We start from the raw sequence: 20,284 nt of genomic DNA on the forward strand, positions 1-20,284 counted from the left end.
TTCAGATAATAATGATTATTAATTCTTTGGCTCCCAACGTGTCGGCCACATTTTAAAATGTGCTAACGATCATTTTGGTAATGGTTAGTCTGACCACGGATGATTTGCTGAAGTAAAGGACTAAGTCTTTATGAGCTAAAGCATAATATTTTACCAAACATCTGCATAATATCTACTGTAACATCCTTTTACAAGGGAGTTGCAGGACAAAGATGATGGCTGCAACTCCCTAAATCTGAAATGCTTCATTCTTAGTAAGAAAGTGCGCAGGTAGCGGTCGCTCGGACATCAGTTGTCGCTTATCTCTTAAGAGCGATAACGGACCACGGCGGAATACCAGCGCTGCAGCGCTATTTGTTGTTGTTTAGCGCGACAATCGTAGTCCGCGTTGGTCCGCGTAGTTTGTGTTGGTCCCAACTAATTAAATCGAATCAGCCCTTGCCAAGCCCGATACCTGCCTGTTCGAAAAAATATCAAGAAATGCAAACAGAATAAGATCGTTTTGGAGTGCGGTTTAAAAATTCCGGTGCAGTATAGAAAAATCACCGAGTATTTAGAACTACATACTATTCCAAGTCTCAGCCAGGATCTTTATTTAGGAATAGATTTTTGGCAGGCTTTAGATCTTTTGCCGGCCAGTATGAATATAGCGGAAATAGCTCCGGTATCGCATAATCTTTTAACTACCCAACAGGAGATACTTAAGTCTGTAGTGGCGCTGTTTCCCTCATTCGCTATTTCTGGTTTAGGCAGAACCGGCCTTATTTCTCTTTCGATTGACATTTGCAGGCGCAAAGGCGGTATAACAAAGGCATTTCCCCGTTTCTCCAGCGATTGAAAAACTGATATATGAATATGCATGGTCATCGCTAGTGGTTTTGGTACAGAAGCCAGGAAAAGTACGTCTTTGTTTAGACAGCAGAATAGTTAATGAAGTTACCAAATAGGATGCATATCCGCTACCGTAAATATAAGGCATTTTTGGCCAGCTTCCCAAACCAATGTTTAAAGTCTCGACCTTCAAGATGCATACTGGCAGATCCCCGTTGATAAGGCGTCGCGAGATAAAACGGCTTTTACTATTCCGGTGAAGCACCTTTATCAATATAAAGTCATGCCTTTTGGTCTCACGAACGCTTCTCAGACAATGATTAGATTAATGGACAATGTAATATCAGCCAGTTTAAGGACCGAGGTTATCGTCTACTTGGAGATTTGAGGACCACATGAGAGTACTAAGTTTGCTATGACCCTAAATGTCGAAAAAAGCAAGTTCTGCATGCGAAGCGTTAAGTATTTGGGCCATATTGATGGCAAGGGCGTTATACGTACTGACCCAGAGAAAATATCGGTCATGAAAGATTTTCCTTTGCCGCAGTCGATCAAGGCTCTGCGACATTTTCTTGGAATGGCTGGGTGGTACAGAAAATTTATTACAAAATTTCCCTTAGTCACAGCCAAGCAGCTTTTGAGCAGCTGAGGGAAATGTTGAGTTCGGACCAGTTTTGCACAGCCCCGGATTTAGCAGACCATTTTTTATAGAGTAAATGAGTCGGAGCTAGCTGATTAGATTTAAGTCAGGGTTTATTACTTGAAGCCATTGGAAAAGGTTAATGCCAATGCTGAGAAACTTCCGGACCTTACAGTGTGTGATAATCTGGTCGGATTTGGAGATCAAATATTTGCAATATGATCTTTTTCACACTTTTGGGGTGCCAGAAACTGTTGTGTCTGACAACTTTTCGCTATTCAAATCAGAGGCATTTCAAATGTTTCTGAGGGAAAATAAGGTAGGCTTTACTCTTACCGCAGTTCATTCTTCGCAGGCCAATGCGTCTGAAAGGGTGAATAGGTCCGTGATAGCGGCAATCCGTTCTTAAGTTCCCAGATCAGAAAGATTGGGATAAGCAGCTTAGTGGCATGATCTAGAGGACTTGCAAGGGAAGTATGTTGGCCGGTATGATGCTAAGGATATGAAGGAGTAGTCGGGCTTCCCTCTGCTGGGGGTTATCTGTCTCGGAAGTGTGACCCCCAAGACAGATCTTAAGCGGGGGGTGCTTGGTGCAGCTGCGGATGAGGTAAGAGTCGGTGGCGCCATCTAGATTTCGCTGGGGAGGATCGGTGGTCTGGCAGGGTTAGACATATTGGGTTAACAGGGCGAGTTGTAAGACTTTCTCAGAGTGAGAGAATTTCTCCAAGTAGGTGGAGAGATAGGTTGCCGCCTTTACGGCATCCTGATTAACCGCCATTCCTAATTCAAACATAATGGCATTCACCTTGTGATGTTGGTTCAAATAGAGCTGATTGTGTTAAAAGTTATAAAAAAAGTGCTTAGTCAGACGCAGAAGCGCACTAACATTTTTTTGGCAGTGCTGTGAAGCTACCTCAACGCAAAATCCAGAAAAAAAACAAAATTTGGTAAGTGAGGAATATAAGGAATGTGGTCGCTTTGGATTTTCTTTATATATATGTCGGATAATTCAGGTCTTCTCCACTTCAAGTCCTGGATGGTGCTGCAAGTATTCGTTGCCTTTGTTGCTCATAGCCGCCACTTACTCAACAGTCCTCAACATAACACCACGCTAAAACAGAACGCCATGCTAAAACTCGGGACGAATAATTAAGAGACCAGATCCAGCAACACAACGAAGCCATACACGTCCTCAGTTCGCAAACTGAGTCCCCATCATAACAGAACTGGTATATCCTAGCACGACCTATGATCACACCATAGTCTCGGTCTAAGGAGAGGCAGACTTGTCTCCTCTCCGACACAGCCATCCTGACATATAATATAATTAATTAAATTATATAATTTAATTAAAAAAAATTATTTTTATTTTTCTAATCACTTAATCACTATTACAATTTTTCAATAAGACGAACTTAGTTAATTCACTGCTCGTTTACTTTTACTTGATTAGCACTACTAATTTTTTTTTTTATTTTTGCTTCTAAAAACTTAACCACATAATCTCAAATTCGTATGATGTTCCATAACATAACTTAACATAACTTTTACAAGCCAACTTTTAAATTCTTCGCCAAATAGTTGGCTTCACGAATTCATCAAACACATCACTCGGAGTTAGCTGCTTTGGATGTAAGTCAGGGTTTATAAGTAGGGTTAGATTCACCCAAATTTAAAAGTGCAAAATACTTGGAGCTATTGGAAAAGGTTAAAGCCAATGCTGAGAACCTTTCGTGTGTAATAATTTGGTCGGATGTGGAGGTCAAGTATATGCAACAGGATCTTTCTCACACTTTTGGGGTGTCTAGTCTATTAAATCGGGTAGTTTCTTTGGGTCTGCCGGCCAGTATGTTGGTGTGCCAGAATTGACGAGACGAGATCCCCAGTGTGTGTGCTCGGCACTGTAGTCACCTGCTACTATGAAGTGGTTTTTGAATCAATCGATTTTGGTTTCGCATCAGATCTTGCATAGTTGTGCTCATAAGCGACCGAAATTCCGTAAGGCTTTGTTGTAGGCATAGCTTCAATGTTGCTTTTTGGCTGCTCCGGCGATTGATGTTGCTGAGTAAAACACACGAAGAAACGGTTTAGTCGAGTGCCTTAACTATAATATACCAGGTACTGTACAGCTATAGCGAAATAATGTTCCGATTCAAAAAATCATTGGTAAATCGACAGACATAAACAAAAAATTTTATACAAAGTCAAACGAAGACATACATTTTAATATTATGGATGACACAGTTTTCCACGGCTTATGGACATTACAGTGTGCGTGACTGCACGAAAACACCACGTCGAGCTTCGGCTGATGCAGAAACAAGCTAGCGCCGCATAGGTACCTTAAGGATCTGCATGATTAATCCTAACTTTGTATCATTTTTAGTTTCTGAGATATCAAATTTTATACAGACAGACAGACGGACATGGCTTAATAGACTTCAATATTGATACTGATCCAGAATATATATATCTATATATATATATAGGGTGGGACACGCTTCCTTTTGTAAAAAAGGCTGCTTACTAATTTATGGTGACGTCACTGTCCATGTGAGGCCTCATAACCTACATTTCTTCTTAAATGACGAAATATTGTTCCAGTTAGAAAAATCTTTGGAAAATCAATAGATATTCTCAAAAAAAAATGTTATACAAGGTCAAACGATGACATACATTATAATATTATGGATGCCACAGTTTTTCGCAGCTTGTGGGCGTTAGAGTCGGTGTGGCTGGATAAAAACGAACGCCAAGCATTATTTTCAAATTAAATATTTCTAAGCTGTTCTAGTACTCTTTTCAACAGACACCCGACACACTCAAATGAAGCGAGTGTCTGAGACACCCATGTTTTTGGGAAATGTGAGTCGGGTGTCTTGAAATGAGTCGAGTGTCTTGAAATGAGTCGGGTGTTTCGGGTGTCTTCAGCTGTATTGCATGAGCAGGTCATTGTGGGTTGACCGAATAATTTTACATGAAAGGAAGGAAGGAAATCCCAATAATGGTTTTTTCTAAGATTAAAATTAATCCAAACGGAAAACAAATTATTTTGACTTTTTTAAGAGGCTATTTTTATGTTAAATTATTGGGATTTCCTTCCTTCCTTTCATGTAAAATTATTCGGTCAACCCACAATACCTGCTCATGCAATACAGCTGAAGACACCCGAAACACTCAGATCAGTTGAAGACACCCGAAACACCCGACTCATTTCAAGACACTCGAATCATTTCAAGACACCCGACTCATTTCAAGACACCCGACTCACTTTTCCCAAAAACATGGGTCTCTCAGACACTCGCTTAATTTGCTATGAGTGTGTCGGGTGTCTGTGCATTAGGATCATGTGCATAGAATTGAGCGGGTGTCAAAAACGCAAACACCCAAATCGCACAATGCGATCTGTGCACTCCGGGTGTGTGCCCTTTTCTTGCTGTTCATGAGTGCGACAAACACTCGAAATGTATGAGTGTGATTCGGGTGCCGAAAAAAGGCGCCCTTGACGTTCTCTGTTCTGTACATACTTTTCACTGAATCTAATTTACGCGTTTACTCTTTCGAGAAACGGATATAACAATTTAATCGTAGCTGTGTACATCAAAACATTAAAATGATAATAATCTGCGTATGCTAAGTCCCTATGCTTTATAATTTTCCTTAAATGGTTGATATCAAAAATGTCTTACACTATTGAAAAATATGCTTTTCTTATTAAAAAAATGTTATCTTAACATATAGTAAACTAGATAATTATATTAAGTTTAGTCATTTCTTTTTATACTAAGTTTATTAAATTATTTTTTAAACAGTTTGAATACACCTTTTTGTTAAAAGTAATGGCTCTCGAAGGACTTGGAAGAGTTTTTGGATCATTGGAGAATACGATCGTCTACGCCGAGGTAACTGTAAATGTTACCAACCTTAGGCTTAATCTTCAGCATTTCCGAATAATACGATTCAGGTAAGTTCAGAAAATATATTTATAAGAGCCGTTGATTTATATGGGGAAAATTACCAGAGGCCTAATGTGTTTTTTTTTAGATTTATTCACTTATCCATATTTATCTATTACTACGTATTAACCATATTATTATTTTAATATTATCGTGCCTAATCAAATTTCAACCAGTGAACCCGATTAAAACAAATCGTTTTGTTACCGCGTGCACCGCGCAAGGAGTTCCAAGTTTGAGTTTTTTGCTGAAACCAGGCTCTTGTGTAACCTTCTCAATGAATTAATTTAATTATTTACTATTGCTCCCATAGAATTCAGCAATTTCAGAAACATTAGCAATTTATTACTGGAGAGGCAACTTTTTTGATGAGAAATTAAAGTATTTTAGGTAATTGAAAAATTAATATTTCTGACTTTGCCAAATTGATACTATTTGTTGCATCCGAATACCATTTTGAAAAGTGAATTGATCTTATCTTGGCCTAAATGAAAATTTTTATAAGCATTGAGCAATGGTTAAATTTTGCGGGATCTGGGGAGATCAAAACTTTTTTACGACCAGGTGTACATGCAATATCGAATGTATTCTGGTGGAAGAAATGCCCAAGGATGCCTCTATCTCACGATATGGCACTTGACGATCTTGCAGTTCACGCACGGCATCAGAGTTCTCCGGCACAATAACTGTTTTTGGACGACCATCACGAACTTCGTCTTCGAGCGAGCATCGGCCACGATAGATTTTAGTACATTACGAGATCGCCCGCTTGGGATATTGATTGTACATAATAATTTTAGAGTGAGAGTGCCACTCAGAGAGCGGGACTTAGTCATTTAAAGAATTGTTTATGTTATTGAGAAGCCGCATTGCCTGCTCCGGATGTGGATTGTTTACATTGGTTCAGCGGGGGATCGGCTACGCTGCAGATTCTTATTTCTTGGTACATATCGGAATTTGTGAATATGTCACTTCCCTCCCCTTAAAAGGGTTGCCTATGTTTGGGCTGGCATTTCAGTTAAATCAAATTCTGGACATAACGAATTTTCGCTTAAAATAACATTTCTAATTTAAACTCTACATTATTTTGTTCTAAAAATTTTGCTTCCGTTTATTTTTATATCGCCATTTAATTCTTGACAATTTTGTTTGATTGTGGTTTCAGTTAGATTCCATGTAAGTATAATATTTGTGTCAACGTATTGAATAATTTCCTTTGAAGGAGTTGGTATAAAATTACAAATTCAATTTTTACGCTTAAATATATTTTTAATGCATTCATTATTAACTTCTTTATTGTCTTGATTATAAATTTTATTCTCATCTTCAAAATATGATTGTTGATCTGAATAGTCTAACTGATACCCATTATGGTCGGGATAAGGAATTATTTTAATAGTGTTAATGGATTTGTGGTTAATAGGGATATGCGAAAAAAGTAGTAATTCGTTGTTTTTGTAGTCAATCCACGTTGGTGTTTTGATTAAAAGTTTATTTTGGCTGTTAATGCGTTCTACTTTGTCGTAATTGAGTAACTTTGGGTTAAAAAGTCCAAGACGTGAAAGTTGCATGCCCATTTCGATGTCTTCAATGTACTCAATAAATTGCATGAGTTCATAAACAAGTGTGTCAATACTATTGCGGCTATTTTTGTAGTTAGTAAGTTTCTCCAGTCCTTCATTCTCAAACTTTACAACATCATTTAATTTATGAACTTGAATTGAATTTTCTGCAATTATGTCTATTTTTTTTGTTAATTTTTACCCTATCATTTTCATCAAGTGTGCCAAAAAGAAATTTAAAAGATGAACCTATTATGTCAATTATGTCAATTAAATTATGTTTCTGCCTATTTTGCTGATGAATAGTTATACCATTTAATTCTTTTAGTAGTTTGTTTTACAAATATTTCATTCTGGGCGAGTCTTTGATTTTGTTACCAAAAGAATGTCGATTTTAAATTGGTATTCATTTAACTTGGCTCTCCATCTTTGTAAGTAGGTTAATAAAGCTGGTTCTGGCACAGATTTATGGGCTATTAAGCTATCACATTAGTGATAAAAACATGGTTACCCCCACCCCGAAACCCATTATCCGTCGTCTCCTGTGATTCCCCCTCACCCTTTTAGTCAGAAACCCATAAATTATAGTTTTTAAAATCAGTGCACGTGTTAAAAGAAGTAATAAAATGTGACGATTGTGTCATGATTAGCTTTCCGACCCCCCTATCCGTTATTTGGGAATATTGAAATGTATTCCTGACCCTAATTAGGAGGATTGGGAACGTCTTAAGGGGTTGAATTTTCTCAAAACGCACTGTCAATTTCTATATATGTAAGCCTCTGCCTACGTGTGTGCGTGTGTATGATTGAGTGGGGACGCACCGTAATAAAATGTGTGTTTTAGTATTTATCTCTCTATTCCAACACATACTCGTAGATAAAAAGGATACAAGAGGTTGTGGTTTTGTGTGTTTATTCATTGTTTCACAGCGCTAAGTAATTTCACTCCTAATAAAGGGTCACTTCATACGCATGCATCTGATTTGTAAACATCTTGTAAGAGCATGTTACGGCACCCGTTGCGCACGCGCTGAATGCGGTTGAGTTCCAGGGGTAGTGTACAAGTTAACTGAAGTTAACTGAGCAGCGGCAATGTCCGATATTTTAAGAGCTCGCTCTGGCCAAACTGCTGACACAGCGTCTGGCCGGATGCCCATACATAGCGGCGAGCACTGCACATTTGCGTGGCCGCTAAGAAATAGATTTTGTTAGCTTTAAGTTTCAGTTTGTGTCAGAGTCTCAAACAATAAAGAGCACTTTAAATCAAATCTCCGGCATAGCCGTTAAATAGTAAATTCATTTTATTGAATTGGTCACCGCGCCTCAAGGGCCGTGATAACGGAGCAAGTGCTCCCACCGTAATTCCCGTCATAGAAGGAATTTTCCTCGGCAACCGCCAGCGACCCAAACATCGCTCACTGCCTACAAGGAGAAGCAACCCCCTCGGCAACCGCCATGGACGACTACTCCATCATCTCTCTAGCATCTGCGTCACCACTGACTGCAGCGAGGGATAACCGATTATAATATAATATACCACCCCATATCTTTATTTACTGGCGCCCAACGTAGAAATTATGTAAGTGAGCACTTTTATCTACATAAATACCCTCTATGTCTGCATGAATTTTTTTTATAAAAAAAAAGACGAGAATAGTGAAATATTGTTCCTTACACTGACACCTACAAATGTGCAGCCCCTTTTACCTTTTCAATTTAATTAATTTCCATTAAGTGGCTGACGGTTTAGCGTTGACATTTCTTATCTTATTATAAAATTTATAAACCATTTTTATAAACTAATTACTTCCCAATATTGTTTGCATTTCTTTTTTGTGTGAATAAATAAATAAATATTACTACATATGTAACACAACAAGTGCGGAATAAAAATTCTTAACCAAGACGAAAAAATCGCTGGCAAAAAATTTAAATTTCTGTCCGAAATAATTTATATAATCGCGTGTATTTAATTCAGCTTTTATATGTCTCTTTTGTTGCACAAGAATTCTTGGTATTAGATGCGCAGTTTTGGTTATTTATTTTTCTTCTCCGTTTTGTTTCCCCACTCCGTTTTCAGAAATACGGTACGGCCGCAAATGCCATGTATGCCACTTTGTTGCTTTTATTTTTATTTGTTTGTCATAAGCGGAGGCTCAGTCCCCGCGCACCCCTCACCTTACCGTTACCTGACACAGCAATAGCGCAATTTGACGAGCCCGCACACATAACTAAAGCGGCAGCTCAGCCCCCGCGGCCCCCTTACCAGCCCAATTGCCTCTGTCGGCATAAATTTCATGCATAAATTTATTTTAACGGGCGGTTTTATAGCTACAGCTCCACATGAGCAATCCCTTTCAACAATATAGGAACACAAGACAACTCTCTAGTGATTCTGAGTCCGAGACCGAAGGGCCAGTAGGACAAAGACAAAAAAACAGCACCCAAAGGCGCAAGAATACCGACAGACTTCTGCGCAGGCAAATGCACAGACAAACGCTGGCAATAATCCGTACTACGCCAAGCAACACAAGGCGCAGGTACAATCTGCCCCACCAAGTCGAGGCACCCCTGAATCCATGGACATCGACCCATCGCTGTCCAAGATGCTTAAGCCATCCCAAGCCCCGGCATACCAAAACAGGAAGCTGGCTGAGTCCGATCGATCTGCTCCACACAAAAGGCAGAGGCTTAATCACGTCGCGCAGGGCGCGAGCGAAACCGGGATCAAATATACTGCCGCAACGCGTCTCAAGAAATTGACGACGGTGCTGTTAAAGATTACGATTCGGACGTCATACATTTTTTAGGGGAAAGTCCCTGCTACCCGTCATCAGACGAAGAGTAGCAGGTGTAGAAATGAAGCCTTTAATAGACACGGGCGCGTAAAAAAATTTCATCCGTCCATACGAAGGGTTGAAAGGCGTCCGCCCAGTAGATTCGCCATTTTCAGTACATTCCATCCATGGCGTTACCACGATAGCAAAAAAAAATGCTTCATATTCCTGTTCAACTTGAAGGCTATGTTCTTCATCTTACCAGATTTGTCCTTCTTTGAAGCCATCATCGGCCTTGATCTATTAAAACAAGCAGGAGCATCACTTGACCTAGCTTCCGGCCACCTCAAATGGGGCTCCGAGATGAAAAAGCTAGAATTCCAATCATGCCCCGACGTAAATGTCACTGAGGTGGACTCCTCCAGCGCACCACCTTTAGTCAGAAAAGCATTTTCAAAAATGCTAAGCGACAGGAAAAACGCCTTCGCGAACCCAGATGAGGCGTTACCTTACAACACGTCAGTGGTAGCCACCATCAGGACAGTTGATGAGGAGCCCATTTATGCCAGACCCTATCCGTACCCGATTGGAACGGGAGATTTCGTCAATGGCGAAATTCAAGACCTACTAAAAACGGCATAATCCAGAAGTCGAGATCCCCCTACAATAACCCAATATGGGTAGTAGACAAAAGGGCACCGACGAATCTGACAACCGCAAAATGCGGCTAGTATTAGACTTTCGAAAGTTAAACGAGAGGACAATTCCGGATCGCTACCCTATGCCAATTATCCCTATGATACTAGGGAATTTAGGCAAAGCCAAATACTTCACAACGCTCGATTTGAAGTCTGGCTACCACCAAATTATACTGGCAGAACGTGAGCGTGAGAAAACTTCCTTTTCCGTAAACGGGGAAAATACGAATTTCGCCGTCTGCCATTCGGGTTGAGGAATGCTGCCAGCATCTTCCAAAGAACCTTTGGGCGCTAGAAAAGCTGCGCCACTACCTTTATAGGGTCAAAGATTTAAACATCTACACTGACCACCAACTGCTGACCTACGCGGTATCGGATTCTAATCCGAATACATAAATTAAAAGATGGAAAGAACGCATCGACGAGTGTGGTGCCAAAGTCCAATACATGCCTGGCAAGGCCAGCCTTGTTGCGGATGCCCTCTTGAGGCAACCACTCATCGTTGTAGAAGAGGAAGAGGCAATTTCAAGCGCGGCCACAATTCACAGTGAGCTGTCGCTAACCCACACCATCCAATCCTCGGACAAGCCCCTCAATTGCTTTCAAAACCAGATAATTCTGGAGGAAGCACGCTCTCCGTCAAAGAGCAGCTTCGTTCTCTTTGGAAACAAGAGACGGCATATTATTGACTTCACTTGCGAGGAGTCATTGCTGGAGGAGCTTGCAAAGATAATAGTCCCTAAAGGCGTAAACGCCATTCATTGCGATTTGCACACGCTAGCAGTGATACAAACTGATTCGGCAATTCCGTGCCCCCAAATTTTGGCACTGCAAAAACCGAGTAATGGACATTTCGATAAAGGCATCAGCGATACCGTAGAGCTGATCCTTCTGGCTACGGCCAGATATAAGAAGTCTATCCATTCGGTCATCGACAAGACGCCGGCTGACGTGGTGCATACACAATCAAATGAGCCACAATACGCAAATACAGGATAGGATAAATCTCACCCAAGACAAGCTCCGGAATAGGGAAAACGCTGCCCGCCAAAATAGAGTATTCAAGGTTGGCGGACATGGGGACCACAGTCCTCATTAAGGGGAGGGTGGTCCACAAAGACAACCTTAGGTAGGCCGAGCGTAACAATATTATCGCTCGCCTGATAATCTTTCATTTTTTATTATCTTTTTTCCTAGCCACTTGGCATATGTTTTGCTTCCTTTATTATTTTAATCATGCTTTGGTGGTGGGCTACCCAATTTCAACAAAATTCACAACAGATCCAAATTACAGGTTTTCAACCATATCCCTGATTTTCCTTTTGGCCGCAACATCGGCACGTGTCACGGACTATTCCAAAGCCAAATACATTCCCATCGTTGATGGCCGAATCCTGATATGGGAGGAATTCGCATTTATATAACACTCAGCGAATCTCCCGGAATGACCGACATGTTCCCTCAGTCTCAGATGCAGAAACTCCTAGTTGTTGATGTCGCCCACCTACGCGACCTGCTCGACTCGTTGAGCATCCATCATAGGGTAGCAAGAAACCGGCATAGCCGTTAAATAGTAAATTCATTTTATTGAATAGGTCACCGCGCCTCAACGGCCGTGATAACGGAGCAAGTGCTCCCACCGTAATTCCCGTCATAGAAGAAATTTCCCTCGGCAACCGCCAGCGACCCAAACATCGCTCACTGCCTACAAGGAGAAGCAACCCCCTCGGCAACCGCCATGGACGACTACTCCATCATCTCTCTAGCATCTGCGTCACCACTGACTGCAGCGAGGGATAACCGATTTTAATATAATATACCATCCATATTCTTATTTACTTACATCATAATAGATCAGTGTATATATGTACGTGTGCAAGTGAGTCTATATATGTATTTGCCGTCCCTTATTCATAAAAAGTAAGAAAACAATTTTTTTTTTCGTTTCACATAATACATTTATTTATTAATTATTAATACAATGAAATTATTTTTCCAGGTGTCACAGAATGTAAAGTGTTCACCATATTTCATTGTTTTTAGATCTTGTGCACCTTGATTCATGAACATAATTTTTGTTTTAAGAAGGTTTAGGAAATTATTTTCAAAAATCTTCCCATTGAATTGTAGAAAAAAAATAACCAATTTCTTCAAGAAATTGCATTATTTATCGAAATATTTTTTTTGTGAAACAGGTCGTGTCAGAAGTGGTTTCGACTTCAAAATGAAGTAAATGCAAATAGATATGTTTCATTTATTTTGAACTACCTTTAAAAAAATTTTGAATGTTGTATGCATTGTTTAAAGCACAAACACCACCTTTGAGATGATTTTTACAATATGGAAATTTGTTTCCTCTAAACCGGTTTAATGACGAACAATGTATGTCCTCGACATTAATCAAATGGTGGTTTCCAAAAAATGATTGTAGAAAACGTTTCTTTTCCATTCCCTTACAGATAATTTGTTTTCCAATAGTTATTGCCTTAAGATATCGTCGCGTTTGCGAAAAACTTTCGCCTCCATCGTTCTAACAAATATTATGATATTTTTTTGTTAACCAGTTTGCAGTGGCTTGAGATTTTGTATTTAATAAAGTGAAATCATATGGTGGTTCTATAATAATACTATTATTCAAGTTTGGTTCCTTTTCAACTACTATTCCAATTTCTTTAAGAATAAATTTATTGTTATTGTATATATATTTAAACAATATCAAACAACTCGTTGTACTAATTCGTTTAAGGGATTATATTCGACTAATCGATCGTGTATGAGTAGGCAATAAGCTTGGGTATTTTCGTCACTTGGTGTCTTCAGTTCAGTTTAAATTCTCACATCAATAGGACCAGATTTTACAGTTTCATTTTGATATGATAGATCAATTACGATAATTGGAGCTTTCATTTTAAATTCCGATGGTGTTAAAAATGGTTGTGACTCACGATTGTAGTAACTAGTAATCTTGAATACATGTCATACATCATAATTTTTGCAATGTCACTAGGTGTCACATGAGGAATTTTCCAACTTATATTGGTCATTTCTAATTTAAATGTTTGTTCCAATCTCTTTTTTCAAAGACATCATCTAGGTTTTTAGTTAGCATAAGCACAAGTTCATGTTTACAATTCAACAAGACCTTTTTATAATCTTCAGCAAACCCCAATATATTTTTTAATGGGACAGGAAAGTTAAAGTAAGGTCCAGTAGAAAAGTCATCTCCACCACTCCATCCAGAATTTGATAGATTTTGGCTGTGAAGTTTATCAACAGATAAAAAATTTTTAAGAGTAGTTGTCATACCGACAAATCGAGTTCTATCAATCTCGCATGCATTTATTTCATACTTGATTTCATCCAAGAAGTAAGCCATAAAATTATTTAAAAAACAAAAACATTAATTATGACTGTTGTATCTTGTCTAATAATTCCTTGAAAGTTGAGTTAACTTTCATGAGGGAGCACATACAAGTCTTGATTTTGGATATTAATTCGAATTTCATCGTTTGGTTTAAGTGTTTGGTTATACGACGAAAAGGTATGAAACTCTTTTTTCGAAATACGCTCATCCGAGTAAACTTTTTCTCGAACATTTAAAATTTCGTTCATTTTTTTCTTCTAGTATATTTTTATTAATTTTTAACTTTGAAGCCTAGAGACTTTAAAAATAATTTATTTTTATTTTTTTTACATCTTAATTTTTGCAATGTCACTAGGTGTCACATAAGGAATTTTCCAACTTATATTGGTCATTTCTACTTTAAATGTTTGTTCCAATCTATTTTTTCAAAGACATCATCTAGGTTTTTAGTTAGCATAAGCACAAGTTCATGTTTACAATTCAACAAGACCTTTTTATAATCTTCAGCAAACCCCAATATATTTTTTAATGGGACAGGAAAGTTAAAGTAAGGTCCAGTAGAAAAGTCATCTCCACCACTCCATCCAGAATTTGATAGATTTTGGCTGTGAAGTTTATCAACAGATAAAAAATTTTTAAGAGTAGTTGTCATACCGACAAATCGAGTTCTATCAATCTCGCATGCATTTATTTCATACTTGATTTCATCCAAGAAGTAAGCCATACAATTATTTAAAAAAAAAAACATTATCAGTTGTAGGACCGACTGTTGTATCTTGTCTAATAATTCCTTGAAAGTTGAGTTAACTTTCATGAGGGAGCACATACAAGTCTTGATTTTGGATATTAATTCGAATTTCATCGTTTGGTTTAAATGTTTGGTTATACGATGAATAGGTATGAAACTCTTTTTTCGAAATACGCTCATCCGAGTAAACTTTTTCTCGAACATTTAAAATTTCGTTCATTTTTTTCTTCTAGTATATTTTTATTAATTTTTAACTTTGAAGCCTAGAGACTTTAAAAATAATTTATTTTTAAAGTAAGTGAAGTTCTTTTTTGAGTAAATCCTCTTTCTATAGCTATACAATTAGTAATGCTTTGTTGAGTTTATGAACCAGGTCTTTTATTACAAATAATCATTCTATCATGCGAATATGCAACCGAATCGAAAACTTTTCACCACGTAAATTTGCCAAATCTCCTTTTTGATCAACGATGCGTATGGAGAGTGTGCTTATTTCATCACAGTTGATTGGCAAGTAAATAAGATTATGTGGTGTCACATTCATTTTATAGCCAGGAGGAACATTAATACCGAATTCATGTAACGTATGATTAGGTGTATTATATACATATGAACCACTTATTATGTTACATTCCAAACGAATAGTATCAATTTTTAAAATATTGACAGTCTGATCCGATAGATATGTTTTTGTTGGGTGAGGCTCTAAAACTCTTTTATCAAAACCAAAAAGTTGGCCAATTGATCTTCCTTATTAAAGTAAACTAGCTCCCGAGTACTAGTTATTTCCACTTAAGGAGTATTGTTATTGCTTTTAATTTTAAAAGATTTTTCAATACCATAATCTTTAAGTTTTGTATAAATATAATCAGTTATATCATTTAGTTCATAGGATCCAGTAGGAATGGTGATTACATTAGTTCCAATATGGAAGGGATTGTTTTTTTCGTCTATATTTCGGATTAAATTGTACATATTAAAATCAATTAATGCACACTCAATACGTCCATCCAATTCGATTGGTGGAAAATAGTTTGTATTTATAACAGAACTTTTTCCATTCAAGGACAAGGTCACTGATCTATACATAATGAAATCTGTTGTTAAACTGTGGAAATGTTTATTTTTAATCTATTTCTATACCAAATCCAATAACTTTTTTAAATCAAATAAATTGATCAAAACCATTTCTATATCTTCCATTATCCATATCGTTATCTTTACTTATAAGCAAGAATCCAAATTTATCCTCCCAACATTTTTTACAAATATATATACGAATGTGTCGTACCCCATATCTGTATTAATATGATCTCTATATATATGTCGCATATTTAAATCATCTTGTTTAAACATTACTGTAAAGTTTGCATTATCACGAATCAAGTGTTTAAGTATATGGGTATATGTTTGACGTAAATAAAAGGAATCAATATTCTTATGACGACCCATACAAAAATAAGATGATATGTTGTCTTGTTTTTCACAAGCTACATCATCAAATATCATAATAGAATTATTTTTTGCTTCACTGGGGTCTAATACACCATTGTTATGAGAGAAAGTATGATATCCCATTCCTTTAATATTTTATTAATTTTTTCAAGTATTCGTATTTAGGTTGATATAAACTCTCAGAAAACACGTAAATATATCGAATTTCAATCCGTTTGGACTCTCTATTAAACTGAGCATAATGTTGGTTTTACCACAATTTGAAGGTCCAACAATAAGAGCTCTTATTGTATTAGGTAAGAGGGAACTATATCGTGGGGATTGTTTTTTCTCGTTTTCATCGTTGATATTTCTAATGATAATTTTTTGTTTTGGACTTATTAAACGCATTCTTAAAGCTTATGTACCTCATTTGATGAAAAATCTTAGATGATTAAACATCAATATAATGGGGAAGCGTTTTTATAATCGATTCATTAGTGTTTTCAATTGTAAACGAGGATGTGGTCTTGTCAACAACTTAATTAATACATTACCGTTTGAAGCCCATATACCAGGATATACATTTTGTGGGCCGGGTACACAGTTAGAAAAGCGTTTGAAACGAGGTGATCAAAGAGGATATGAAGGAGAAGAGACGACATTATAGAAAAATTGAAAGTGTTGATGTAGGAGAAGGGTTATATCTCAAACCGTATAGAACAGGTTATGGATTCTACCTAAAACGATATAGTAAGGGATATGGTGTTAGGAAGCGAAAAAACTAATATGTCAGCTACCCATTAGACCACTTTCAAATATAGACATTACAACTTTTGCTCAAAAATATATACCAATTTTTTTTTTTTATATATGAGGGATTTAAAACAAAAAATGATATACATTATTTTGATAGTTTCGGAAATCTACAACCACCTATAGAAGTAGTCAAGTATTTGGGAAAACAAATACAATACAACTACGAGAGAGTTCAACATTTTGATACATACAACTGTGGTCGTTCGATTCTTCCATTCTTCCATTCTTCCATTTCTACTTTCCTTTGCCAATGGAGTGAGGGTGATGGTTTTGATTGGCTTACACTTAGGACGTGGAGGGAGGGTGAAACAAATGTGTCGTATATACGTTCGTATGTGTGACTTCTGGATGGTATAAAAATCGGGGCTGCCTACTTCACAATTCACAGTCCAAGTTTCGACTTTACATTCAACAGACGTTGTACAAGTGAACAAAAAAAAAAAACAACTGCTAAACAACAAAAAAAAACTGCCAAACATTAAAAAACAACTGCTAAACAACAAAAAAAAACTACTAAACAAAAAATAACAAATGCTAAACAACAAAAAGCAATATATATAATAAAATTAACATGGAGAACAACAACTATAAGAACGAGGAGACTACAGAAGTCGAATTCGATCCTACTGACGAGGATAATAGGAAGACACCTGTTAATCCGACAAGTTTGGTTTGCTTTTTTAACGAGAAGAACGATGAAAATGATGATGCCATAGAAACAGCGTTCATACCAATTGATGTTGAACATAATGTAAAACGAACAAAGCTTAAGACGGTAACTCAAGAATTCAATAGATGTAATAAGAAATCTATTATGTCAAAGGCAAGGATGCCTGAAAATATAAAGTTCCCCATCTTCAAGGCTGAGTGTAAAAGGACGAAGATTGGAAAATCCCTTGTTCTGGAGTTGGAGGATTACTTTCTATACACCCCGCAAAGGTATACACATCTTCAGGAGGAATTTATTGAGGAAATGGTTGATGGGAAATTTAATATTCCTAAAAAAAATGATAATTTATATTTAGAAATAAGTAAATAAAATATAAAAAATAAATAAATAATAAAAAACCAATATTTTATATTACGTCGAATAAATACAATTTTAAAATATATATAAACAATACATTTTTTATTTCATGGGATGGATGGGGTGGATATAAATATTACAAGTTATAGTTTCCAGTAAACAGTATAGATCGAGTAACTGAAGAGTGATTACATAAAGATTATATACATTTTTAAAATTTACTTTATCCAAATTTATGCAGGTGTGTTAGCTCAGTCAACAAAAGCGAGATCTGCATTGAAGAGAAAGTTTGATGACCTAAAACATGTAAAGAATCAAAGTGTTATAGAAATGGAGGAAAAATTTAAACCTATTACAGAACCTTTACATGAACTAGTTAACGAAAATAAAAAGCAAACATAGAAAGGCGAAACATATAATGATGATGTGGACAAAGGGAGTGAGCCGGAAGCTATCTCAATGCCTACAAAAGAAAATGAAATGAGGAAAGATATAAATATAGAAGACTAGATAGATAATAAAAATTTTAATTTTAATATCAGTCATTTGAGTCGGGAAAATATATTGGTAACAACAATCACAATAATAAGATTTTCTCCATAGTAGAGGAACAATTATTGTTTATTTAGAGTATAAATATTAAACACAAAAATATTTTTATTTATAATCGTCATGTCTGTTGACTAGCTTGGACATTTTTCTAATGATAGGGAGTGATCATATCATTTAAATGAAACTTTTTAATTGATACTGATGGTAATCTAAACGCTTAAAATAAAAGAGTTAAAAACGCTATTAAGCCCTTAGATGATAATGACTTGACCACAAAACAATATACAGAAGAGTGTGTCAGAAAGTTGGGGGAAGACCTAAGAAAACTTGTAAGTTAAAGTATTAATCGTCGACTTACAAAAGTTTTTAAATCTTAAAAATAAAATAGAGGTCTATAACAAAGGAGCAGATAGTACTGATCAAATATTTGAGAAAGTTCTTGAAAAGATAATAGTTATTGAGGACTATATTTTTAAGTATGTAACAAAACCGACAGCGATACCAAAAAAGACAACAATTGAAATAGAAGGTGTAGCCTATACACCAATTCAAAGAATTGGATTAAACGAGTTGAATTAAACGAATTGAATTAAACGAGCAATTGTAAATGAGTTGCACGGACCGTCTCGAAAACATGTTCAACGAAGACGAGTCATTACGAAGGGAATACACGATCTGTGGCCAGCAGATTTGATTGAAATGGGGGGTTATTCAACATCTATCAAGGGTTATCAGTATTGATACGTTTTCTAAATTTGATTGGGGCGAAGCACTACAATCAAAAAATGCCAATGAAGTTTCCCAAGCAATGGAGAAAATCTTAAAATCAGGTCATAGAACACCAAAAAATTTACAAACAGATGATGGAAAAAAGTTTTTTAATATAAAATTTAAACAATTAATGAAACGTTATGATATAAATTTTTATTCGACGTTCAGCACTCTTAAGGCATCAATTTTCGAGCGTTGTAATAGAACACTCAAAGAGTCAATGTGGCGTGAGTTTAGTTTCAATGGGAAATATAAGTGGATAGATATTTAAAAAAATTTGATATTTGATTAAAATAATAGGGTACATAGAACCATAAAAATGAGCCCAATCAGTGTCAACACACCTAATGAAAAACAAATATTACAAGACTCATATAATCACATAAAGATATATGTTGAGAGTAAAGTACGAAATGGCGATCACGTTTGTATCAGCAAGTATAAACATGTGTTTGAAAAAGGGTATACACCAAATTATACAACATAAATCTTTAAGATTAGAGAAGTCAACAATACATTCCCCAAAACATACTTACTTGAAGATTATAAAGGTAATCCGATTCAGGGTGGGTTTTATAAAGAAGAACTCAAAAAGACTGAATTCCCGAACACATTTCCAGTTGAGAAAATTTTAAAGCGAACAGGTGATAAAGTTTTAATAAAATGACTTGGCTTTCCAATGGACGAAGCCAGCTGGGTAAATAAAGATGAAATATTTTAGTACAAATACCAAATTAAAAGACAATGTAATATTTAATTTTTATTTTTGTTTTATTATTATTTTTTTGTTTTTTCTTATTATAACATTTAATTAAATTTAATAAATATATTTACATATGTATAAATGTACAATTTTATAATGTGTATTCTAACAATTTTAATAAAATATGGTTTGTCTTTTACAATTTATTTTTGTTTAACTTATATTTACCACAATCTCGATCAAAATAAAACATTTTCAATTCAATTGACTTATAAATATAATTCTTGTTCTATTTTTACTTGCTTACCTCTAAGTTCATTTAATGTATTGACATCTGTATTTCTCCCATTTATTATATCTCTCAAAAATATATTATCAAGTTCTAAGAAATTGATACTATCC

The 20,284-nt window shown here is 36.2% G+C and overlaps 1 protein-coding gene across 2 annotated transcripts in view; it reads left to right on the forward strand.

Moving 5' to 3' along the window:
- Positions 1–20,284, forward strand: part of LOC121530354 — a 114,680-nt gene that overhangs the window by 54,731 nt on the left and 39,665 nt on the right. Inside the window, exon 2 of one of the 2 annotated variants that reach the window (XM_041819315.1) lies at positions 5,309–5,435. In XM_041819315.1, coding sequence (XP_041675249.1) covers positions 5,311–5,435 — 125 coding nt within the window. In that variant the 5' untranslated portion in view covers positions 5,309–5,310. Of the gene's footprint in view, positions 1–5,283; positions 5,436–20,284 lie in introns of both variants that reach the window. The other variant, XM_041819314.1, reaches the window with a different exon arrangement.

Source organism: Drosophila eugracilis, unplaced genomic scaffold, assembly GCF_018153835.1.
Source record: "Drosophila eugracilis isolate 14026-0451.02 unplaced genomic scaffold, ASM1815383v1 contig_567, whole genome shotgun sequence".
NCBI lineage: Eukaryota > Metazoa > Arthropoda > Insecta > Diptera > Drosophilidae > Drosophila > Drosophila eugracilis.